General features: G+C 41.3%; 1 protein-coding gene across 1 annotated transcript; it reads left to right on the forward strand.

Annotated features, from left to right (window-relative positions):
- The first annotated feature begins 197 nt into the window (after positions 1-197).
- LOC110470697 (MARVEL domain-containing protein 3) lies at positions 198-24,756 on the forward strand. Its single transcript, XM_021530551.3, is given in 7 exon segments — positions 198-207; positions 256-306; positions 6,131-6,236; positions 7,100-7,255; positions 7,941-7,949; positions 10,606-10,766; positions 24,056-24,756. Coding segments are annotated over 7 exon segments (1,194 nt in total).
- The last annotated feature ends 1,811 nt before the right edge of the window (positions 24,757-26,567 follow it).

The following is a 26,567-nucleotide window of genomic DNA, read 5'->3' on the forward strand; positions in this document are numbered from 1 at the left end:
TTTCCCCCCACTCCTTCCTGATGTTGAGCTTTCAACAGCACTTACACTTCTATATGCAAAGGTAAGAAGTAGGAAGGAAGAGGCTTTAAAATAAACCACCTTAACGCCTCCTTTCTTACAGAAGAGAAGCCACCATAAAGCCAGGGGGAGAAGAAGTAAAAGTGAGGCTATCAGCAGCTTGCTGGCCAATTGCCCACATGACTGCAGGTGAGTCTGTATATTTCTTGTTAAGGTGACTTCTGGCATGCCTGACAGCTTTTGGAAAGAGCCTGGTGGTCACAGGTGCCAATATCTGCTGGCGAGAAGGTAAGCAAATCACAGCCTGTCCAAGTTAAACAGGTTAAAGGACTTCCAAAAACTCAAGTTGAGTTTCAAGTGAGCAGTTGGGTATGATATAGGTGCAAGGGAAAACAACTCTTATTTGTCTTCTTTTCATTGGACATCCCTGAAGCATTCATTTTTAGACCCAGTATGCTGCACTAAACCGTGGGTTAATTAGAAACAGGAGTCTCTCCTCTATTCCTATTTTTGGAGGAAATGTTCATCAGCACAAAGACAGCAGTGCAGAAGTCCTGTCTCCTTGGTGAGTAACTGAGATCATGGTCTCTGTCCCAAACATCAAGGTGTTTGGTATAAAAATAAGCAGAATAAGATAAAGCGGTGGGAAGTCCTGGTTGAAAAGTATATAGCAGCTTTTTACTTCAGCTTTTAAATGTGCACTGTGTTGAACTATTGTGGGCTTCTTCTGAAAACTAACTTGGAAACAATTCAATCCATTTCCAACTCAGTGAAGGAAGACCTTAGTGGCAGATTCTGCCCTAAACCAAACCCACCTGCCATGAGCTGCTCGGGCCACAGGATGCCACTGTTGCATTTCTTTTTCATGAGGTCGAAAAAAGAATGACAAATTGTTTGCATGAACAGGACACCTAAATTTAATACCTCTTTTCCTTCTTAAACATACAATTGCTGATGTTTAGAGCCCCAGACAGACTATCCAGATGTAAACAGCTCAGAGCTGCAAAGGAATATGTGTTTTCTTCAGGAACAAAATGTTTGAAAATACCTTTTAAGGCTCGATTACTGAACCCAGCACCTCTGTACCTTCATAAATTTTCTATGCACGAGAAATCTTTCCAATGAATGCCTCAAGTGTTGACTCAAACTCTGATCATTTTGTCCACAAGATAAATACCCTGTTATTGGATTTTATCTGTGTCCAGATGAGAAAATAAAAACATTAGATGGGAGAGTAGATTAAATCAGAGAGAAGGCAGGCTGCTTATAATTGCTACCTCTTGTGAAAGAGCAAGAGCCCCTACCATGTTAATAAAACTTCATAAATATTTTACTAATGCAAAATGGAATGCAATGTATTCATGCCAAGAGACAGGGAAGTGCCTGTGCTCCCAGATACCTGCTCTTGCTGCGATTTTGTGCAATTTGCAAACTGGCACACAGAATCAGAAGCCCAGGACTGCTGAGATCTCTGGGATGGTCAAGACAAAAGCACTGCACAAATGTTCACCAGTTGGTGAATTTTAGAGCAGTCCAGATTGCATAGATCTACACAGGGTCTACAAATCCTCTGAAAGCAAATTTCAGTCCTGACACATTTTCATATTGAAGTGGCAAATTATTACAGAAAACTAAGTATGAGGTTGCAGACAGTCTCCAAGATCTACACAGACAAGGGTTCCCCCAAGTTCAGCACAACACAGATGGAATTTGTGAGAATGGGTTGTTAAGAAACGAGGGAGAAATTTTAATGCTAACAGTTTCTCAGATTTCAAAAGCCATTTTCTTTTTGCTCAACATTTTGGAAGGGAAAAAAACAGCTTTAGCCTACTACATCTCCATTTAGGAACAGGGAAAAAGAAAATTAATGATAAGGGTTCAGATACATCTTGGGTGGCCAGCAACAGAAGAACTTGAGGAAAGCCAGCATGAAACTGACAACTGTGGTGATGCAGAGCACTACCAAGGCTGGTGTTACAGCTCTGTACTTCAAGCTGATGTAAATATGGAGGGGCCCACAGATAACAGCATTTTAGGATTCAAGGCTTCAAAAGAAACATCCTCACTACCTCCAGCCTGTTTTGGATGTGTCCCAGAAACTGGCTATTCCCCAGTCAAGGTCTAGATTCAGTGAAATAAAATCCCTCTCTTCAAAAAGCCATGTTGTAAGATCTCTAAATCAGAACTAGACAATTACTCAGAAGATGCTGGGAAGTACTCAGCCTTGTAAGAGAAACAGCTACCGACCAAACAATTCACACATTTCCAAAGACAAAAATAAAGAAGACAAAAATAAAAGAAGCCCATGGTTCCAGTGCTTTTAAAATTAAGTGTTTGCAGCAGCACACACCAAGGATATACTATTAATATTAAGTCAGTCATGACTGTTTACATTTCTTTTGCTGAAAAAATTTTAGTGCTGTGATTTTTTTTTTTACATTAGCACAGAAAAAATTTGACCACACATAACCAATTACTTAGTTCGCAAACTGAATTTACATCCCATTCCAAAGACCAGGGATTTCAAAATCTCCTTAAGAAAGGGGGGGGGGGGGGGGGGGAAAGCCTTCAATCCAAAATCTTTATTGTTGCTTATAACAATAAACAACAGATTTCATATAAAAGCAGCAGCATAAGGGTAGACAATAGTGTTCCAAAGCTAATTTTAGTCCTGCTGATCTCAGGAGCTTAGTGTTCCTGTCAGACTGAACAGACTCCAGTGGTGCCCTGCCTGCCTGGCTGGAGAAATCTGTCCCTGGAGATCTATTTATAGCACCTTGTACCCTGTACATAGATTAGGTTTTAGGTTTTTTGTTTTGTTTCATTGTGTTTTGTTTTGTTTTGTTAGGTGGGAGCATGTATCCAGGACTACATAGGTCCAAGACACAGATGTGACCTACTCGAGTAAATTACCGGGGGGGGGGGGGGGGAGAATCAAAACAGTTCACACTTCATTTTCTGCACATCAGTCCTTCTGGACTTCATCAGCTAGCCAAAATTCAGTCTCAAACATTATTTCTATTACAAAGAGAAATTGATGACAGAATCGAGTGCATATTTGATATAAACCTATCTGCTTACATACAACACAGCATCCTTTCACCTGCAATAATGTAAGAACAAATGATCTGATCATTTTCCTTGGTGGTTGTCATTTAAATTTAGCCAGTACAATATCTAATCCCTTCATGATTTTCTCCTTAGAAACACACTCCTACTCCTACATTTGGATGTTTCTCCCTAGTCAGCATGATTTTCTGTGGCTTGCTTCACTGGTTCTTATGTCATATATAGGAAACTCCAGCAGTTGCTATCTTGTATTTTCTTTATTAGTTCACTGGGAAAAACCCTTATGTCATAGAGTTAAGGGTTTTTTTAATGTAGATCTCACCTTGTAATTCTGTGTTGGTTGTGACCCTCATTTCAACTACCTGGTTCCATAATCACTTTAAACTCTTCTAAATGCTTATTTTGCCCACCGGCTTCACTGAATTTTACCCAGGCCATAATAGCATCCCTTCAGTTCTACCCAGTCTTCCAGACCAAGATGGCCACACCTGAACCCTTTCAGTCCAGAATGAGAAATGCTTTAACAAAACTACTAGTTATACTGCAAACAGTGGCTGTCAAGGACACTCTTATATTTCAGCCCCTCCAAAAAAGTATATTTCCAGCCATGACTCCTTGTGATTTTTCAACTGTTTGTATGAAACCTGCCCACCAGAAGGGAGATGCAATTCCTCATGCCCTCCATCAGGAGTAGATATCTTCTGCTGGATGCAAATGATTAACTGATTTCCCAAATATTTGTTGTCTAGATAAGAGAAGGGAGTTCATGCATGCACCCTAATCTTTGGGGTAAAATCTGCCAAACTAGCTTAAACAACCTTTAAATAGAAACATGAATTAGAAACACCCTTTAAATAGAAACAGGAATTAGAAACAAACAAAGCTACAAAACGCTCCTGTGTTAGGCTGCCTTTGCTAGCCAGATGACAGCCCCAAACTGAGAAGGCATAGCAACTGATGGGTTGTGGTGTCTTAAACTGCAACTTCTCATCAGGGCTTCAGTTACAGTCACCACTGACTGCTGCCAAGAGAGGTAGCCCTCTTCCCCCATCCCTCCCCCAGTTTCTTCCCTGTGGGACATGTGCTTTTGCCAAGTCCTTGCTCCAGTGCACATTTGATTGCAGCACAAAGCCAATTCAACTCACTAAAACAGCAGAAAGTAAATTGGTTTTGGCTGGAAAGCAAGCAGAACTGGATTATGTGATCAAGCAAGCACTAGAGTTGGTGCAAGACAGTGAGAAGAAGATGAAGTGTACAGCTGAAGGCAGGAACTGCAGAAGAGGTCTAGGCAAGGTGAGAATGGTAAACAGCAAAAAAAGCTGTTAACACAGCTCAACCAGAGCAGGGAATCACACTCCTACCACACTTCAAAACATGTGCTTTGAGCATTCAGTTCCTGTAGCTATCTCCTCATTTCAGGGACAGCAGCTCCTCTGTTACCTGCATGTTACTTAAAGGGGATTTTGGATTTACCTCTGCCATGGGACTGCACTAACAGCTACTTATCTTAGCCCAAACTCACAAAGCTCTGGTACCCCAAGCAGGCTGCTGTGAAAGCCCTGGGAAGGAAAGGGATTTCCTGCTCCCAGCTTTTGTGCAGGACAGTGCCACAGCATAGGAAAGCTTTCCAAAGCTCAATATTAGCTGGGCACGGTGTCATATTAACACCATCACACTGTTTCCCAGGCACAGACTGCTTTTGTGTACAGGACTGCACAACCAACAAGCCATTTGCTACAATTCCAGTTCAAGAGCCTGTCCAGACCCGCTCCAAAAAGAGATCATAAACGCCAACAGAAGGCATCCTGAGGAGACCAGCACATTGTTCACCGTAAGAGAAACATCACGGGTTGGCAGCGTGGTGACAAAGCCCCTGCAGATACACCACAGGGAGGGCTTTCAGCAGAGCACCACGGAAGGAGACTGCATGCATTCAAATGGCTGTTTATCCAAAACATGGCTCTGCAGCAGAGGAGAATCTATCTGCTTACCTCCCTGTGCAACCTGTCTAGTGTTACACTGGCCATTCCTACACACCTGCTCCTGGACACAAGGCCAACCATGATCTTTTACCTCCTTCCCTTCACCCTGCCCGCACCCCCCATTCTGTGAGGCTTCCTGCCCTGAACTCTGCCAATCAATGGAGGTGGCTTTAGAAAAACAGTAAGGCAGCCTGTGAGGACTTTGAATTTCAACTTCATTAACCTTCAGGTTTTATATCCTCTCACGGTTACCAAGTTCTTCCTCAGCACTGTAGGGCACAGAGGCATCATTTTATTAAATTAAACAAAGCCCGTGTTGTCCTGTGCTCCCTGACGCCAGCCCATTCTCACAGTCCTCATTTCTCTTCACTGAGGCAGAGGAAAGGGCAAGGAAGCTGGTGAAGGGTCTGGGGTGCACATCCCATAAGGAGTGGCTGAAGGAGCTGGGGGCGTTTAGCCTGGAGAAAGGAGGCTCAGGGGTGACCTTATCACTCTCTACAGCTGCCTGGAATGGGGCTGTAGCCAGGTGTGGGACGGCCCCTTCTCCCAGGGAACCAGCGGCAGAACAAAAGGACACAGCCTCAGGCTGTGCCAGGTGCGGCTCGGGCTGGACATCAGGAGGAGTTTCTTCATATGAACAGTGATCAGACATTGGAATGAGGTGCCGGTCCCACCATCCGTGGCGGTATTAAAGGGAAGCCTGGAGGCGGCACTCAGTGCCATGGTGTGGTTGACACGGCGGTGTTGGATCACAGCCTGGACTCGATGATCCCAGAGATCCTTAGCTCATTTCCAGCCGAACTGGCGCTGTGCTTCCGAGCCTCCGCGCACCTTTCCCGCGCGCCGAGGCGGGCGCGGCCGGGGCCGGGGCCGGGCGGGCGGCGGCCGCGCCGGGAGGGCGGCGCCGGGAGCTGCTGCGGCCGGACGGAGCTCGGCGGCCCGCAGGTGAGGGCCGGGGCCCCGGGGAGCCGGCGGCGGGGGAAGCCGAGGGGCCGGCCGGCAGCGCCCGCCGGCAGCGCCCGGGTGTCCCGGGGCAGCGCCCGCCGGGTGTCCCGGGGCAGCGCCCTCGGCAGAGCGACCCGCGGCGTGCCACGGGGGCCTCGGGTCGCTGCGGCGGCACCAGGAACCTTCCCTGCGGAATGGCTCCTGCCCTCGGGACAAGGCGATGTAAACAAACATTAGTTCATTCCTTTATATTACATTTTAATGTTTATATTGAAGTACTTTATAACACCCAAAGGAGATGGAGGAAGGTTACCAGGCCTTGATCAGTGCAAATTAAACCGACTGTAGACACTTCTGCAGGGATGTTGAAGGGCTGCGATGAAGGCATATGAGTCTAAAGATTGCTCAGGTGTTTGAAGTCTGTTTCCTCATTTTACAGGTTTGGGCTTAATCGTATTGCACTTGAAAAGATAGACACTTTCAGCAAACAACAAACTGGTAGTATTTAATACGGAATTATCAGGGTGTAGCTTCTTGCCATCTTACTTTCAGCCCAGCACAGTTTTGCCTGTACCTAATGCTTATGTAAACCATAGGCAATGTTTGGTAGTGATTGTTTACACCCACGGGTGCCCTCCTCTTAGAAACTCCCAGGACAAAGGTCACAGCCTGCTCTTCCAGACTTCCCTGTCCCAGTGGCAGCTGTGTGCATACTCATGCAGTGCACTGGCACTTGCTGGGCTTAATCCTTTACCTGAGACACAGCATTGCAAAACACAAGATTTAGTTGTTGGTGGACACGATCCTTTGCCTGAAAGCAAAGACAGGAGAATCAGAGCAGACCTAGTAAATAACATAAATGCAATAAATGTCAGGTACAGAAATATTGCATTTACTTGATGAAAAAGAAAGGAAAAAATTCCTGCCTTAATGAAGTTACCTAGTAGTTTAAAGGGTTTTACTTCCTTCACTTCTTAAAGAATCTGTGCTTATTTTGAATCAGCATTTAATGGAAGTGAGTGCTGGTCAATGAATAACTTTTAAGTGGAGCAATAAAATGAACTGGTTTTGTTTCTCTGGCTCAGGAAGTTGTTTTAGAAGGAGAGAATACATCTGAGAAACAAGATGTCTCATGCTGGGAGTCGATACCAAGATAAGCAATACCGGCACCATGAGAACCATAGATCTGATAGATACAAGGAAGACAGAAGAGCAAGAAAAGCATACCCATACAATGGAAGGTATGTCTTTATCTCCTCAGAGAAATAGATCACAGCAGGTCTATAATGTCTGCCTCTCTCTGCTCTTAAATAGGCTTAATTTACAATAGTAAAGAAAGCTTTTACTCAGCTGTGAAAGCATGAGCATACTGCATTTGGAAGAGAGCTATTTTACACTTAGAAATTTAACCTTTTTTCTTTGTTTTGAGCTGGAGACAGGACAGAAAGATAGGCTGTGTAACACAGGCAGAGTTACACAGGCAGAGATGTGAATTTCCTGGGATGATCTGAATCAGGTTGGGTGACAAGTAGGTGAAATGTGGCTATGAGTCTTAGTACAGTTCCTGAAGACACTGGTCAGTAGGTGATGGCAAGCTGCGGCTTGCCAAATATGCATTGCTTAAAGAAAAATGTTACATGACTGAGACCAGCATGGGGACTTTGTGAGCTCTCAAGTTGCTGTGAACATGTTCCTGTTAATCTGAAATAAAATTACTTCCAGTAGTCGCTGTCAATAGACGAGTGCTTGTTGAAGTGTCTAAGGCTGTTGGCAGCACTTGAGAGTGGGTCAACCCCTACCACCACAATGAGCAGATCAACTAATGAGTTTCCAGTGCCAAATAAACTCTTAGGATATTGCTCTTCTCCTTCCAGCCTGGCCTGGCTGCAGCACGCTAGATGTGAGCTTAGGCTGTTTTCCTTTTAGGTCATGCCAGTGCATGGCTGCACTGTAGGAGAGAGGTCTGTAGATCTAAACATGGGCAAATTTGCCATGGCAGCAGAGTGTTCATCTCTGCCATTCAGTCTCTGGAATTGTAGGGGAATTTAAGAATAAAGGCAAATGGGGAGAGGAGATAAATATAATAGAAAAGCTGAAATACTGAAGTACTCTTTGATAATATGCATTTTAGTAAGGGAAACCGGATAACAATAAAAGGAGCAGAGAAGAGCACTGCGTGGATTACAAGTAATACTTATGGCTAAGTATAAAACACTGGGATAGTACTAAAACTATTGCATTGTGAAAATAGCTAATGATTTTTTTTTTTTTTAGTGTCTCTCCTAAATTATGAAAAACTGAAGAAAAATGGGAACAAAGACCAGCCTAAGAATCACCCTCAGAGGCTGAATGCCTGTCTTTAACAAAAGCAGAGATTGGCAGGCAATATAGTTAAATTATCTTGAACATATTAGAAGTGAGAGCAGCTAATGCCAGTAAACACATTAATAGCACAGTGGAGAGAAAAATAAAAAAACAAAAGGGTTGGAGGTTTGATGTGGGCTTTTTTTTCTTTCATAATATAAGCAATATGTGAAAGGCTAGCAATAAATTAAGCCACTACTTTTTAATAAAGCACTTTCCTGGATTTCTTGGTTTTTCTGTTAGTTTTATGTTGAAAACTACATGGATGGACTGTAAAGGTTGGAAATTGATGGATGGACTGTAAAGGTTCACAGACATCCCTGTATCCACCAGGGATTTGAGGAAGGGAAGCTGCAGTTGCAGATTTGTAAAAGCCATGAAGATAATTCTTAAGAGTCAAATCAAGCATTTGGGGGCCATCAGACCCCCACCAAAACTGATTGAAAAACTTTTCTGTCAGTTGTTTTGGAGGAGTTTGGCTTAACCTTACAGCATTTCCTCTGTTTGGTTCTCATGGAGTCCTCATGGGTTTTGGTGAAAACTTTGTCTGATTGCCCAGAAGACCACCAGACCCTGTAATGAAATACATGAGAAGAATTTTGTGGAAGCTGTACTTTGGGTGCCTAATACTTTCATCCCCGATGAACTAGACTTTCTAGACCGTGTATTTCTTTTTCCAAATGCATTTCTGTCTGAAACTCCTACAGCAACCTTCCTCCCAGTGCTGAGGAGAATTACGTAGAATGGTAAAATCCTCAAGGTAAACAGCAGCAAAGGTGGCCAGAACAGGCCATAGTGAGAAAAAAAGGCATCTAAAAAAAGGATATTTTTTTTCCTAAATGTACTCTGCTGCAGAACACTGGGGGGATTTGGTTTGATTTTTTGTCTTGTTTGTTTTCTGGCAAGTAACAGGAAACAATAGAGAGAAGCAGCTGCATCAGAAGTACCAAAGGGATTGCTTTCAAGTTACTGGAAGTCTTATAAATCACACAGCTTATTTAATTTATGTGACACAGCTGCACAGGATGCTTTGGTAGTTGCACAAGACACAGGACAGAGGTCAGAAAAATCAGAAATGTTTTAGCCAAATAGAGCTGTTGGCAGCTAAACACGGAGAAGTTAGCATTGGTCTTGTTATTGAATGTCTTAATTAAAATGTAAGAACTACAAAGAACATGATTTAATGTGGATGAACGAGATAATATTGAGTCTGGAATTGGATGAAGATAAACCTTAGTGAAGTGCAGTGATATAGGAAACAAAACTACATTTGAAAATGCTGATCTGTGGATACAAAATTCAAGATAAAAAAGGAATACAAAGACGACTTTTAAAAATAATAATGCTGAATGAGACTTAAAATACCCTTTAATAACAAACTCATCCAGCTGTACCTTGAAAAAGGCAAGGTCTAATTCTTCTTCAAACCAGGGAGAAAATTTCTATTAAACCAAACACAAAAAATTTGCTGCCAGTGTTTCTTTTAACTTGAGTGTTAGCTCATTTTAAAGGGAAAGTTGCACTTTTCCTATAAAATAACTGAAATCTCACAAACTTTAAAAATCAGCAGGTTTAAGATTTGTATGTCGTTGCAGAAAACTGGACCATTGTATCAATGAAGAGACTAGTTGGAGACAGGAAAAACTGATCTTTTAGGGGAGGAGGTTTGATTTTAGATTCCTCTTCAAATATCTTTGAGGACTTCAAAAATATGAATAGGCTGTTTTTCCCTAGTTTAAAATCTTTATCTGTTTATTTTAATAGCTATTATTCTTTTAAAAGACATCTTTGTAAGAGACACTAGTTGGAAGTACAAACACCTATTAAATAGTTGTGCTACTCTGCACATTTATTATGCCAAAATCTCTCTCATTTCTTTTATCCAGCGTGCTGTGGACTAGCTAAATTGTTTAGTTTTCATGAAAAAGCTGTTATTTCTTCTTTCTACCTTTTGCCAGTAAGCTAAACAGTTCAGCCAGCCTACCCTGTGATATGCTATTTTCCAAAAAAAGGACAATTGAATGCAAATATCCTTGTGAGCATGGATTTATGCAAGTTTTTGGATTATTTGCTTTCAAAACAGGCAAGCAAAAAAGGTCAAGCAAGCTAATTTGTGAAGCAAGCTAATTGCTTCCACTAAGAGGAGCATCTGATAATTTCTCATGTTCTAGTGTTCAGGAGACAGTATGACCTAATGATTAACCATCAGTCGTTTACTCCATTGTAGAGACATCCGAGGTGGCCAGCACTCAAGGACTTCTCCTGTTTGCTCAGGCCCTTACTCTAAAACCTCAGGAGCAGCACAGGAATATTTTGGCCCACCACCAGAGTTTTATCCTCCCAAGGAAAGCTTCTCAATGAAGTGTTCAAAGGTATGCACAACAAGAGGTATGTGATGCTCTTATTGCCTGCCATCCACCCTTCTCCTTCCAAGGACTTTTCTTGGATTTGGTTTCTGTGTTTAGAAGCACAACAAAGTAAAGCTAGAGGAATATTTTTAAAAAATGAAAAAAAGAAACCCTACCAAAAAAAAAAAAAAAAGACTACAAGGGCTGAGAGAGTTAATGAATGAATTTTAGACATCTAAAGGCAATACTTATACAGATATTTAGATACTTGAAAGTACATCTCTGGAATATGCATCCAGAGCATCAGAGTGGGTCATGTGTGTAGTCAGTCACTCTATGCAAGAAGAGTTAGTCTTTAGGATTTAGGAATAAAATAGACATTTCCATCTGTGAGCAATTTAGAGATGGCTGTTGAAGGTTTGATGCTAGTTTATTTCCCAATCATTCTTCTCACACTTTTTATCAATTCTGGATTTACTCCAGTTATCACTCATACATGTTTATAAAGCATCACTGCGGGAGACAAAATTTTTTTCTGGCATGAATCCAATAAAACAGTTTTAAAGAAATAACTTGGGTTTTTCTTAGGTAGAAAGCAACTGCAACAAGGACAGAAATGAGCCTTAATGTGGGAGGAAAACAGCCTTAGTAAACTCATCCCTGTAAACTGAAAAAAAGAAGTAATTAAAATATTCATTACCCTTGAAAGTTTTCCTTCTTTCAGGGCACTGATCATTCTCACCTTGTCTGTAGGAAGGCTTCACTGCAGTCTGAGTTGAACTTGCAGACAGGTGCAAAGTCTTTGGCTGATGTCTATAAATAGACTTTCAGTGGCCTCCAGTAGAGAGAAAAGTGAAGAGATTAGCTGTTGGAAGCAAATTAAAGCACATAATGTTAGATTATTTCTTCACTGCATGTAGGAAATTAAGTAGCACAATCAATTTGCTCTTAGTATTTCTCTATGTGAATATGTGAACAATTTTAGTAGTGCGATGAACTATTATGTCTTAAAAATATGTTCTGTGTATTAGTATGTGGTTTGTTTTTCCATCTTCAGGTGTAACTGCAACCATTAGTAAAGGTTTAATGACATGGAGCCATATGATACTTTATCCATTATAAAACTGTATCATCAGTTTCTTCTTTAAGTATATTGAATTATTTTAACTTGTCTGAAAAGGTGCAGAAAACTCCATACCCTATTTTATCAGAGCTTTAGAAAAATGGAGTGGGATGTTAGTTTTAGTTTCCAGTTTCACTGGTTGCTTAGACTTGTGGATAGCTTAATGTGAATATCTGGGTTTTTTTCCCCCTGCATTAGCTTTTCATTATTTCAGTGCATTAAATATTATTAAGATCTTTAAAATGTCCTAGTTTTGGATACATCAGTTGACAATGATGATTTTACTCCCACCCCTCCCCCAGATATTGCTCAGTGTTGTCCAGAAATTTCATGTCTGAGCTTGCAGTGGAAGAGGGGAAAAAAGAGATCATGCAGAAAATAAACCCTTTTATTAGCAACCTTATTTCAAAAATGAAAATATATTGGAGGTTGATAAGATTATGAGAAAGTTAGCATCCTGTTTAGTTTTTGGAAGTACCAAGATGTAGCAGACATTACTAGAATTGACTTGTGGAATTCTGTATTCCCTGCAGTTATGGTAGATGTAAATAAACTACATCAATTGTGTACTAAGAAGTCAGTACATGGGAGCTGCAACACTTTAGAGCATGAAAAGTTCCTGAAAATACTGATTAACCATCTCCTTCTTTTGCCAATGATTTATCAGTACTCTGGTGAAATTCCCCCTTCCTAATCATTATAATTTTAAAATAAACTAGACTCAAACAAGGTTGGGAAATCAAGTGATGAAAAGTCTTTTCCAAAGCAGCAACTGAAATGTGAACCTTAGTTTCTGATGGTCCACTAAGTAGTTGAGCTTTGGGGATTTTATCTTTTGCCTAGCACACCTAGGTTATGTTCTTTACACACCTTGAGCAGTTTAGCAAACTGCTAAAGCAGTTTAGCAAACTAGAGAGGAATTCTATAAAACCAGAGCTCTGAATAGTATTTGCTTCACCCAAATAGTTCCCCTTCATCCATGTTTTTTGTCATCTATATCCCAAAAAACTGAAGCTGAATTTGAGAAATAAGCAGCTGGATTTTTTAGGGATCCTTCAAATAGCTTAGGGCCTCATTTTCCTGTCTTTGTTATTCCCCCCATACCTCCTTATTCCCTGCCTGTTTTTTTTTCCTCCTACTACCACATTAGGACAATAAACCCAGCCCAAGTATAGTGGAAGAAAAACCTGATACTGACCCGTTTTGCTGATAGGAACATTTGATACCATCTAAGAAACTTCAAAACATTCTGCTCTTTTTTAATCCTTTCATCTTGAAAACAGAAGGGAAAAAAAGTCCATTAAAACATTATATGAGGGATACCTATTCAAAGCCATTCAGGTGGGATCATATGGATAGCAGTGCTGGATCATATGAGGCACTTCATCACTCTTCCTCCCAAAATTGGACTAAATTGGACAAACTTAAGAGGACCATCAAAGTTTGGACCAGTAGAGAGTAAGCTGTCTTCTGGAATAGACTCCAGACTTCGGATTGGTGGAATTTCCTGAATTGGAAGACTGCACTCACATCTGTTGTGTTTAATACCTCTTTACAGACCTGTGAAGTTTGTTTAATTCTCTGCTGAATCACTTTTTTAAATGTTTGACCTTCACATTACCTTAAGATAAGGAGTTCCAGAATTTCACTTGAAGTACTACTGTTTCATTCTTTAAAATGTTTTAAAGAAAGTGTTTCTGATTCTGATGGTATTCTAAATATATAGTGATAATCTCATATATTCAGCTTCTCTATGAGATTTATGGTTTTAGAGTGAAGTCTTCCCTTTTTCCCTGTGCCCCTATTGCTTCTTCACAGATTGAACAATAGCCAGTTTTGGTCAGTTTTCCAGTCTTTTACCTTTTCCAGGTCTACCACACTTTTTTGAGATAGGCTGACCAGAAATGCAGTAAAAATTCCAGATAAATTCCCAAAAGAATCAAACATCTGCCTAAAGGCTCTGGTTCTGTAACCCTATTCTAATGCTTCCTACCTGTTGTGTGGTGTTTGACTATCAGTGAACACGGAGCTGACGTCTTCAAAGAACACTACCTGAAATGGGAATGTTTGGCTTAGAAACCATCTGTGTGCTCTGTCCACAGGGGCATCAGTGTTTGTGGGTTTTTCTGTACAGCCATGAGGTGGAGTTGCTTATTGAACACTGATTTAATTAATTTCTCATTCAAAGCTTGAGCTCTTAGCAGCCTACCAATTTTACTGTTGGCAAGCATGAAGAAATTCCTATGTTTATTATTATTAAAGCAGACTTCACCATCTCAGTTTTCAATCTTTTCAGTTGATTAGTCTGTGCATCTACCATAGTATTTTGGTATGTAGTTTTGAGCAGAATATGCTTGGAACCTCCGCTTACAGGTTTTTGGGCCATATTGCAGAGCAGACCCAGGGTGCACAAACTATATTTTCTTTGGATAAAATGAAATGAAAGGGTGAGCTGTAACTACTAGCAGGCACTCTGTCCTCTGGACCAAATTAGAGCCAAAATGAAGTACTTCTCTCTCCCCAGAAAATGCCTGTCCTGTAGCCCTGTGTCTTCAATTTCACCTAACTCTGCAAATCCCTTATTACTCCCTTGACTCTAGTTGCCTGAAAACTGGCTGTTTCCTTTTTATAATCCTTTAACCACTGCTAACCAGTAAAATGATCATTTATCTCACAAGAGCTTGTGTCATTTAAGAGCACTACCTTGCTTCATATATCTGTTGATTCTTTTAAGTGACTTCCCCATAACAAACTCTTGGCTATTCCCTGCCATGCTGTCTTTATGTCTAGTTTCTATATGTTAGGTAATTTTACATAGGAAAGCTATACTTGTGGGCCTGCAGATTACAGATCAAAAAGCAGTAGAAACAGAAGTGTGCTACCTTCTGTCTCTACACTAGTGAAGGAGATTTGAGGGAACAGTTTATAGACTGGTATCAAACTGCCTAGATGCACTATATAATTTTTGGGAATTTGAAATAAATTATTCTTGGTAAAGGCAAACCTTTCATTAACTAAGGACCTGCTGCTTGCAATAGCCATTTCTTACCATTTACACACAATATATTACACATGCCATGTAAAGCAGCACATGTTGAAAACAAGTGTTTTTTGGCCTCAGGATTCTCAAGGCTGAAATTCTGTCAGAAGGAAGCATTCAATTTGCTTTTCACAGTGCAGGTAAAATTTTTGTAGTTCTCTCCTCTATGTAGAAAACCTAAATTAGTAATAATTTTGCCTTTCAAATAACCCCCCTAGATATATTTAAAATAAACCAGATTAAATGCTTTTGTTTAGCAGATAGAATGAGAAAAGTGTTCAAGGCTGGCTGCCATCCTTCACCTCAGTGGGAGGAAAATCTGAGTTGAACCCAAGAGTGAATTGCTGATCATAAATTGGTCACAGATATTTGGTCACTTGACCTTCAAAACTTTTAATTTTCTTTTTATTATGTATATTGGTGTGAAAGAGGTGCAATTCTTGCATAATGCCTCCTGTAGTTTTGCTTAAATAGTGAAGGTAAACTTAAGTTTCTGCAATCATTGGTCAGTATATGACTCAGAAAATTATTAGTGCTTTTGCCTTCTGTAGAATTGCTCATGATTCCTGAGCAAATAATCTTTTTTTTTTTTAATTTTTCTACCCATTTGGCCTTTAAGGGAGACAACACTGAAAAGGTTATGAAACAGTTTGTGAGGGAGCAAGTATAATTGAATCGCTGTTCTTTGCTGCTATGAATACAGCTTTGCTCCTTGAATAGTGTTAGATTTCTTAAGCATATTGTAGGCACTTCCAAACAATCATGGCTTTAGCCTACATTCTAACATCCACAATTGTTAAAACCTTCAGACCAATTTCCTCTCATAAAAGACAGCATTACGGTTTGTAACAACATGAAAAGTCTCCAATTTCAAGCGTAGCCAGGAGGAAATATCAAACTGAATTTATTTGGAGGAGGAAGTAGAATTAGGGAGTAACAATGACTTTCTCCAGGATACATTCATGCTCTAAAAAGCCAGCATTAATTTGAATGTAAACATCTGTAAGCTTTTGTTTTTACAAAACACAGTCATATTTTCCCCCTATATCTATGCATGCTGGGAAATACTCCTGGAGTAGAAAAAAAACACTGAGATGAAAAGTTAGCCAAGACACAGAGTTCATACTAATAGAAACTTGCTTTGAGTTCTGCCATTGTTCTCAGCCATAATGCTGCTGTTGTTTCTTTGCTGTGTTATGTTGTGATACTGTTCCTCTTGGAGTCAGACATGGGAGCAGGAGGGAAAATACATTTTGCAGAGGACCTGTATCCATTTCAGTGCTGCAGAGATGCTGGGGGAGAACAGCGGTCTGCAAGAGGCACTGGACTGAAGTAAAAAAAAATCTCCTGTAGCTTCAGGTATGCACATTCAAAAACACTGAAGGGTAATCAAATGTGCATAGTGCATACAAGCATTCAACAAGTACATTCAGCAGCACGTTGCATCTTTTTGGCAGTGCAGGACGCCTGCATTCTGTGGGGGCACCCAACAGGATTAGATGAGAAACTGTTGTGTTTTGTCACATTTTGCCCCCACAGCGTGCCGTGCTTAGTTCTTTTAGATTGTCCCCAAAGCTGCTGTACACTGTTCCTGTGGCAGTTAATTTCCATGTATTTCTGCCAAAGAAGGGAGCACTAGGTTCCCTATAGTCTCATTGTAATTAGACAGCTTCCCCTTCTATCTGTTACAAACTATATTTTAACTATAGTGTGACTAACATTGCTAAACATTGCAATCAAGTTTTTTAATCTTGTAATTGTGAAGACAGATGATATTAATAATGGGAATTGGATGGAGCTATGCAGATTAAAATAATCCCAGTTATTCTAAATGCTTAATTAAAGTAGCAGAGTAACTAGATAGAGCAGCAGAGCTGCAGGTAACCTTCCTTCCTATTCTGATGTTAAAGTATTTCATTTGGAGCTCAGTCCTCTTTACTGTGAAATACAAACAGCCTTGAGCAGTTGGCTCTATAAAAACACTCAGGGGAGCCACACTACTTGCAGATGCCAAATCCTACCTTTAGCAAACTGTTGCCTTGCCAACACACGGGACTTCACTCTGCCCACGTTTTCATATTAAATTATTTTCATCCACCTTTTTGGCATTGTGCTAACACATACACAATTGTTTTTAGAGAAGGGAGAACTGTAATAAGACTCACTGAAGTTGGCAGGGGAAGATACTGGCAAAGTTGCAGTTAGCTGTGTGTTGGACTCCAGTCCATGTTTCTCATACTGGCAAATCTTAGTTAGGTTTGCACACTGCCATTACAGAAGAAGAGTTACACCATCTTTCTTTTAAGATAACCAGGTTTGTCTTCCCTACATCTGACCCAAATTAAGGGAACAAAGCGAAACTCTTCTCTTTTAAAAGTGTCTCTCAAAGCCAATTGATACAGCAGACAGATTATCTATTCAATGTAGCTCTATTTCTTGAGCAAGTGATCCTAGCTCTCTTAAAGGAGAAAAATCCACCCAGACAGGAATGTTGTTCACCAAGTGTGACAACGTACAATTAGTAAAGTGAATGAGAAGCTCGAGTTCACAGGTGTCTCCAACCTGATCCACCTTTAGCCACACTATGATTACTTAAAAAGCAGTAACACCCCAATCTTTGTACTTTCTAAAGGTAGCCCAGTTTCAGTTCAAACAGAGGGAGTGGCCATGGAAAGTTGGCTTACGGAACAACAGCATTTCATTGTTTCCTGAACTCCTTTTAAAAAAAAACCTGAGAGCTGGTTTCAATACCAAGACACTTGTTTACTACTTGAAAGAACTATTGGTACATTAAGAAAAAGAGGATAAAAAAGGCCATTTCCTGAAATGTAGAATGCAAGGCGACCATACAGAGACCTACCAGTGCTACAAATAGAATACAGCTTTTTATAGTTGTTATATTTAAGCAGTACTGTTAAATGCTACAGTTTAATGCAAGGTCTTTTGTTTCCCACCCTCTCCAAAATTAGGAAAGATGACTCATGCTCAATTAGCAAGAGAGAAATCAAGAACATTCTGGAAGTGAGACTTTAAAGAACTACTGGGTACAAGTAAACCATGGCTGTTTTTCCCAGACAAGGGCTGGGTTGTATTGAAACTGTCTTACAGTGGTGGGAAAACATGGGGATAGAGGATGATGCAGTAATCCTACAATTTAAATCCACCCTTTCCTGTGAAAATTGGACAGCACTTTTTAGAGGATGGGAAGTTATTAAGCAGAAAGAATAGAGCAGGTGGGATAGTTGTTCTTTAAGTGAGGAGGATACACAGGAAAAACAGGATAATACATTTGGATCTGAGCACGCTGTGAATGCAAGACTTCTCTGAGTCATTAAAACCAAGGCTGGTCATCCTTTGAGATTTCCTAACAGAGTGATTATCTTGACTAAAGAGACACAGCTTATTAAAAGGTAATAATAAAGTTGTTGTTGTTGTTTTTTTTTTTTTTCCTAGAGAACATAAATAATTTAATTTTCCCAGTTTTAAACTATTTTTTCAGTGATTTCCAGTAAGATGGATATCTCAAATGAGCATAAGTGTGTTGGGCACATCCGTGCAATTTAAATGCAGTTGGCTCTGAGTATGTGCATCTCTTGGGTCCTCTGAAAAGCCAAGATTTTGTTGGTGTTACATTGCCTAATTCTTGTGTTTTAGGGTTGGGTTGTATTTTTTTTCCTGCCTCTGATTTTAGCATGACTAAGTGAAAGCTAAATCCCAACACTGGCTGAAGAACACAGAGACCTGCAAAAATAATAGTGGTGTGGGGGCTTGGGGGGCATTTCTTTATTTATGAAAAAGCTGTGTATTGCCCTTATTCTGCTTTAGTGGAGCTGGTTGAATTCTTGTTCCTGGTTTCAGTTAGATCTTTCTCTCTACATAAAGGGAATAATACTGTTAGAAAGGTATTAAAACATCTTTGCATGCAGATTTTATATTTTTGATCTCTTGCAACTATTGTCTTCATTTCTTTTACCTTGTTCAGTTCTCCTCTGTTTGGTTTCTCCCCATTTCTGTTATATTTTGTCACCTTCCAAAAGCAGAGTCAAACCCTGCTTTACCTTGAAATTTTTTTCCCTTCTCCTTATCTTTTTCCTCTTGTTACCGACTAAGTTTAGCAGAGAGGTGACCAAAGCTGCATTGAGCTGTGCCTTCAGTCTCTGGAGAATGTCAAACCTGCACTGGCAAGAAATGTTCTCCATTAGAGATCCTTTTCAGGACTGACTGCTGCTTTTATAAGTCACTATGTATGTTCAAAATACTTGTCTTCTCCTTTTTGATGGGTAAAAAAAAATACAGGAAAGATTACCTCTGAAAAGCAGAAAGCTACCCAAATGGGGGTGGGAGATAAGAAACAAAAAACAATTGCAGTGAAAAAGGCTTTGAGAAAGACTTTTCTTGTGTGTTGTAGCTTCTAAGTTCTCTTTTCCCTTCTCCTGGAGTGACCCCTAATGGGATGTGACATGGCTGGTGACACACATGACCTGTGTGTCACCAGCCCTGCCACTGGGATCCAGGTATCCAAGGGTGGCAGCCACATACCCCCAGGGTTGCCCCTGGGTCCTGCTGGTCCCAGTGGTACGTGGTCTGCAAAGGAAGCAGAGGAAGAAGGCAAGCCAAAATGGAGAGTGGTAGGCATAGAATATTCTGGAAGTATGCAGTGGTGTTCACTGAAGAGGAAGGACTGATGCAAAAAGAGACAGAAGGAGGAGTCCTTGTGCATTCAGCAGAGGAAGAAGGTGACTCCTGTCCCAGATACAGTGGACGGAGACACTATGAAAGCCTTTTCCATTAGTATGGCCCTCATGGGATCAGGGGAGTTCAGTTGAAAGAGCCAGAACTGTCTGTCCTGCAAATTCATTTACGGCAGCTGCAGAAACAAAGGAACAAACAGGAATTGACCATTCTGCTTTATGCACACATGTATCCACACACCAGGGCCCCTACACCTGAACATCAGAGCTGTCCTGCCACAGTGCCTGGGGGGACATTCCTCTTTAGGGCTTCTGACGCGAGACTTGAGTGCACAGCTGAGTTGCTGGGTACCACACATTCAGCCACAGTGGGTCTTATGAGACAGAGCACGTGGATTTAACAGCTCACCTCATCTGAGAAGGAGTTTCTGGTCCTTTTCTGGTCCTGGCTGTTACTGCCCTTGCTAAATTGATGCCAACATAATTGCTCATCAGATCTGCTATGAGTCACCTCAAGATGCTAAAGTTGCAGAACAAAACCAGCAGCACAAAAGAAAAGAGTTTAATAGTTTCCTGGTATTTTAATTTATTTGAACAACTCTTAGAGGTAAGGGAGAAAAGTAGTGACTGCCCAGCCAAGGGTGGGAGCTGTTAAAGTCAGCTGCCTGTGTGTGTGTACCCTTAACCAGCCTACCTGTCAGCTTTGCTGGATGGACAAGCCTACCATTTGACAGAAGATAAAACCATTGTTCAGTGAGTTGGTGCCATGGAAATATCCCAGCAAGGAAAAGAAAGGGAAAGAAAAAGTGAACAGTACATAAATAGTGTAAATTGGAAGGCTGTAATATTGTATATAACAGGAAGTGTACTCCCAGCAAAAGACAACTGCATTCAAGCAAAACTAACAAGTAGGATACATTGAAGTTACTATCCACTGTAGATTCAGATTTTATGGAACAAATGAAATAATTCTCTGGAAATCTCTGGCAACACCCACTTCTAGATTGCAGCCATTATCCTCACCTTCAGTGCTGAAAAGCAGTGCAGGAAAGAAACACAGGAAATGAAATAGCAATGCAGGACCCCTGACAGGACTCCTGTAATTTACTCAGTAAGGGAGGGTTAGTTCCTAAAGCCAGCTGTTGACTATGCTGATTTTAATACAAATGAGTAACATTTTAGGTAAATCCAAAGATGTTGAACCTAAGAAAGGAATAAAATAACTAAACCAATAGAATTCTGAGCTGTTTAGACCTTTGGTTATTTTACACTTAGAATCTTGCAATGCATTCATTGTTGCATGGGATTAGGGAATTACTGTAGAGATAAGCAACTTCCCTATAGGAGGACCTTTTGGTTTCTGCAGGTATAACTCCAAGGTGACATGGCTAACTGGCCTATGACAGCAGAAATGGCAGCACAGACTCGGAAGCGTGGCTTGTAACTCAATCCTTTCCACCAGGAGCACACTGCTTGACACAGGTCACTGCTAGGATGTGTGTGACCATAACTTGGCAGAGCTAAGATTCAAAACTTACCTATCCTTTTATTCCTTACTTCTGAAATCTGTCTCTACCCTGTTTATACTAGTAGGATTTTGTATCAGCTCGTAACTATCACAGATTAAAGCTGCAAAAGGGTTTTGGGGTTCCTGGGTTGGAACACATGTCAAGGCTTAGTATTTCCATCAAAGCCAGGTCTTAGGCATTTCCACTAATTGTCTGCTACGTTCATAAACCTAGCTGGCTGTCATTATAAACCTGTAATTCATTCTACATACTGCTTATCATTTTAAAATTGTCTTTAATGCAGAAGGCTTTGTTCTTGCACTTCCTTTTAAAAAATCCAAGTTAATCCAAATGATACAAGTGATTGGTGAAGTAGCTGCTGCTGAACCTCTCTCCATTGTTTAGTCACTCTAATCAATTCTGCAACAGGCATGTGTCACAACTGTGCAGGTACATACAAAAAACCTGTCCAACCTGAAAGCCCTGTCTAAGGAAATTTTTCAGGCATGCCTTTAAAGCATCTACTGCTGTGGTTAAAAGAAGTACAGTAGATCTACACTGATCACATTTGTCATCTTATTATCAGTCAGCTCAGCAAAGTTAAGAGGTGGCATACAGAATGTGTGTGAGCACATAGAAAGTTTTGGAGCAGCATCATTGAGGATTGGGGTCAGTTATAAATGTGGGGAGGTTAGCAGCAGGCAGTGACTACTTTGAGAACAGAAAATTGCCTTTTCCAAAGCTCAGCAAGGTGATATAGAGGAAAAGTTGATGCTAGGAAGGTCAGGGGGCCTCAGTACACACAGATGAAAAGGAAATTCTGAAGTCAGCAGCTGACTGATCATGAATTCCCAACTACCAAGTAGCCAAACATACTTAAAATTTATGTTTCCCTTAATCAAATGGTCTTTCCTCCGTGTAGACTTGTAAGAACTGTTTCCTGCTTGAGCATCTATTAAATCAACAGTCAGCCTTTAAAAGGGGAAGTGCCCTTCTGCATCCAACACTGTCACACTGTCTAAGGACCCTGGGGATCTACATTGACTCCCAGTATTTGCAATGTATAATGTACAACTCAACTGAGCAGCCAAAAAATAACCACCTGATTGAGTTCCAGTTAATGTTCTGCACAGCTACTATTCTTTCAAAATACTATAACAGTCCTAGTAAAGTGATGACTCTTTACCTATTAAAAATGATGAGTCTTTTGGCTGCATTATTTGAATTTGGTACAAGTTCCAAATCCTAACTCCAGGGCCAAAAATTAAATTTCTCTCTACGTTTAGCTCCACAAATACCTCCTTTGAAGTATTTGAAGCCTCCTGAAGAGATTTGGTAACTAGCACAGTTATTGCCCTGCTTCACAGAAATGGTTGTGCAGAAGGGTCAAAGAAAAGGCACGCTGTCATGCAGAAATCAGTATCGCCTCTGAAGAACACATACACAGAACTGCTCACTTGGTTCCTCTTGAACAAGGGGAACAATTTTGTCTGCTCTAACACTACCTTCCTATGCAGAGAAAGTGGCAGCAGGAAAGGACTCACTAACTTAGCCCTCTGTAGACAGAATAAGAAGGGGCAGAATGGGAATATCTGATAATCCTTCATTGTGTCTGTCACTAGCTTTCTTTGGTTAGAAGCATCTGGCAGCACAAGAGAGGAATTTGTTTAATTCCCTTGTGTTCCTGCTTCAGCCCTTCCTTTTCAAGCCCATACAGCCTTGACAACAACTGAGCCATTGCTCAAGAGGGAAATGCCATGTGGATCAGTGCTAGCAGCATAAAATGAAAGTCTATGTGCAAATCACAGATCCAGCCCCAGTTTAAAGACAAATATAGGACCACTGTGTCAAGCATCTTACATTTTTGGCTGTCAGACAGCAATGGAATAATAAGATTTACAATTCTGTAATTAACTTCAGAACTCTGGAGCAACACGCCTGACACGCTAAGGGTTTTCATTTCCCCAATAGGCAACTCTAGCTGTGCTATGCTGCAAACATCCGTCATGTTTACCAATCTTAGTCTGACCCCTAGTGAGCTGTCACAGAATAATCAGATTTATCAAACATAAGGCAGCTTCCTGAGAGGCAGCTACCATAAAAACAAAGTAATTTCTCCCCTTTTCGGTTCTGGGTGTTGTTTGTACTGTTTCCCTTAAAAATACTTGGTTACTATTACTAGTAGCATAACATAACAAAAAGTGAAGAGTCAACTCAGAAGTTTAAGGCTGTCTTCTGAAAGTCAGGATGTGAAAGAGTGCATATGACCTAGTATCAAATTCACTTAATTTATTTCTGCATACAAGGTGGGTTTTGCATCCTTCCCCTCCTTTTTTGTTGGGTTTTTTTTTATTATTTTTTGGCAATCAGAAACTCCTTCTTCAGAGTTACAAGGGATTTTTGTTGCTGAAGGAAATAAAGTGCAAGTTGCATCTGGTTAGATGGTAAATTTAAATTAACAAATACCTTCACAGAAAAAAAAAAAAAAGTTGCAAGTTAAAGTAGTAAATGTGTTTTGGAGGACCGAAATAGCTTGCACAATTTTTCAAGCTCTTAGAAGCTTCTAGGTTTTTGTCAGCTTCAACCTCAGCATTTTGTTCATACTGGATATTTCTTGCTCAGTGTGTTTATGCCAAGTAGTTACAGGCCAAAATATAATCAGTGTGCGCTTGCCTTGGCAGTTACACAAGCACTGTAAAATTTTTATGGATTTTTTTCACTGCATGAAGATCCATCTATCAAGTACACTGACAAATTAAAAAAAGTAATTTGCCCAGCCTCCAAAATGTACCCACGAGAGTTCAAGCTTCTCTTTTTTTTTTTTTCCAAGTGTTTTTCTGTAGCTGTAGCCAAGAGGAGTATCTCAGTATTAGTACTCTCTATCTATGGTTTTGGTGTATTTCTGTCACCCACAGTTTGCACAAGATGTGGTTTTGACACCTATTCCCATCTTTCTGCTCCTTCCAGGCATTTTGAAATTTGTGGAAATCATGGTCAACCTCCTGGTGCTGATTTGTGTGGGCGCTTCCCAAGCCTCCGTTGCAGGCTTCACGTCCCTTGGAGGCTTTGGATCCTTTAACCTGAATTCAGCCTACAGCCCCTTTGAGGGCACGGAGCTGCAGGAGGTGAGGGAGCTGGACATGCAGTTCACCCAGATGAGAGCCCCTTGCGTGTACAGCGGAGTGGCCTTCAGCTTAACAGTGGCCACGCTCACCCTCGTCTTCCTCGTCGTGGGGGCAAAGCCCATCCAGCAGCTCCGGACAGGGCTCCTGGTAGGCGAATGTGCCTTCAGCCTGCTGGCTGGCCTGGCGTACCTGGCGGCCGTGGGGCTGTACCTGCACTTGGTCAGGCAGGTGAACGCCACCGAGGTGTGCAGGAGGCGCGAGCGGCTCTACGCGCGCCGCGGCTACACCTCCATGAACTGCGACGTCCAGGGCGGCGACGCGGCCGTCGGCCTCTTCGGGGTCGTCGCTTCCTGCCTGTATTTTGCCAGCTTTGTGCTCTGCATCCTTGCTGTCCGCACCGTGCGGGCCTTCCGGAGCCACGCAGCCAAGGCTCAGCACAGCCCCAAGGGCAGCGCTAGAGACAGAAGTGTCAGAAACCACCACGCCGTGCACAGGCCCTCTGAAAGCTCCCACAACGTCCAGGCTCTCGCCACGTTAGTGTGAAATCAGCTCTGGGACTGGGCCAGAGAGTTGAAGATTCAGCAAAAGATGGACACTTGCAAACAGGCAGCCAGCCCACACTGTATTTTCCTTCAAGTGCTGAAGTGCGTATTGAATCACTGGTTATAACCATACTTCTACATCATGTAATAAAATCGACATTGAGTGACTGTTTTAACAAGGATTTTTGCACCGATCTCTCAAGCTGGACTCCTGCATTTAAAATGTGTTTCATTGTAATGTTTTCATCCTGCAAAGAGCAAATCCAAAGAGCAGTGGGCTTTTAACAGGTTACAACTGCATTGCTGCCAAAATGACAAAGGGAATTGAATACACAGCTAGGATGGGCAAATTTCAACAGATCCTGTGTCTGTCGTGTGCCCTGTTCCTTTATCAACTACAGTGCTTCCAAAGCAAAGAACACCCGAGTGCTTCTCTGAATCCTGTCCGAAGTGACACTTGTAACCTGGGCTAGTGAAGCGTTTTTTTGCCTGGGCTAGTGAAGCGTTTTAGCTTTTGAGTCACGGGGGTTTACACATGCCGATCATGTGCTCCCTGAGGAATGCCGCTGGGGGAACTAGCTGCAATGTCAAAGGCAGCATTCAGGGTCCTTACCCAGTTTCCTACTACATTTTTCCATCTCACTGAGCACAGATCAGAACCTAAGAGGCATCACTGTGGCCAGTTATCAGCTTAGTAAAGATACCATTTGCTTCTGTAAGCATCTACACAAAGTTTGGCTTGATGACTCCACGGCCAGTGGTGGGTAGAACCTGAATCGGGAACATGGGAACATGCTGCCTGTCTTGGGAATGCTGTAACAATGACAAAATGTACATATCTAAACAGGCAAAGCATGAGTGAACAGCAGTAATTGTATGCCCCAGGGTTGAGAAAATAAATTTAAGAGAACATCCTTTAAGAGTCCTTTGTTTGAGTTAGATGAAATAGATCGCTGATCTTCAAAGATGAGGAAAAAGAAAAGGCTGTTCTTCAAGTGCATAAGATTTGTCAGCTTGAGAGGAGGGAAAGCTCTGGCCATTTTCATTCTTTTCAGTTTTGTCTGGCTCACAGTCATTGCCCAGATGAGGCTTTTTTGAACCACAGTAGAGCTTATTTACTATGTACTTCATACATACACATATGTATACACACACATTTAAAGGATTGTGTTTGAGGCCAAACAAGAAAACATTATGATTCTGATTGGAAGTGATTAGGAGCCTTTATATAAGTACTATTTATATAATTCCTTAAACATATCTTTAACACTTTGAACACCAACGAGTTCCATTATTATGCTTATGGAGAGGCAGGAATAGAGTTTTTCCAAACTTGCTATGACTCACAGTCATCACAGAGTTAGGAAATTAGGACTTTGATTTCTAGCTCTTTGCCAAAGCCCAGACCTTCTCTGGTATGCTGTAATTGGCTGCATAGTCTGTTCCAGGGATGTCTGGCATGCAGCTAAAGCTGCAGCTGACCACTTGTTGGGCATCTCTGCCTGCACTCCTGTGCTACCTTGCACAGTTTGAAAGCAGGTTTAGTTACACAATGACATACTGTTATTAACTTATACAAACAACAAAAAAACTGCATGTTGTATTGTTTTTATGTTTCTGTAACTGTTCTGTAATAGTTTACCCCTTCACCCCCCATTTTCTCCCAATGGTTCTACCCCGAGTTTTCCCTCAATGTCAATCTTCCTAAAACTGCTTAGGCATTCCCCTGTCCCCTCCCTGGTACATTGTCCATCACTTGGCTCTCCATCCCACTCATCCAGAATCTTCTACCCCAGGCATCGAGTGATTGGG

Source organism: Lonchura striata, chromosome 1, assembly GCF_046129695.1.
Source record: "Lonchura striata isolate bLonStr1 chromosome 1, bLonStr1.mat, whole genome shotgun sequence".
NCBI classification, from domain to species: Eukaryota; Metazoa; Chordata; class Aves; order Passeriformes; family Estrildidae; genus Lonchura; species Lonchura striata.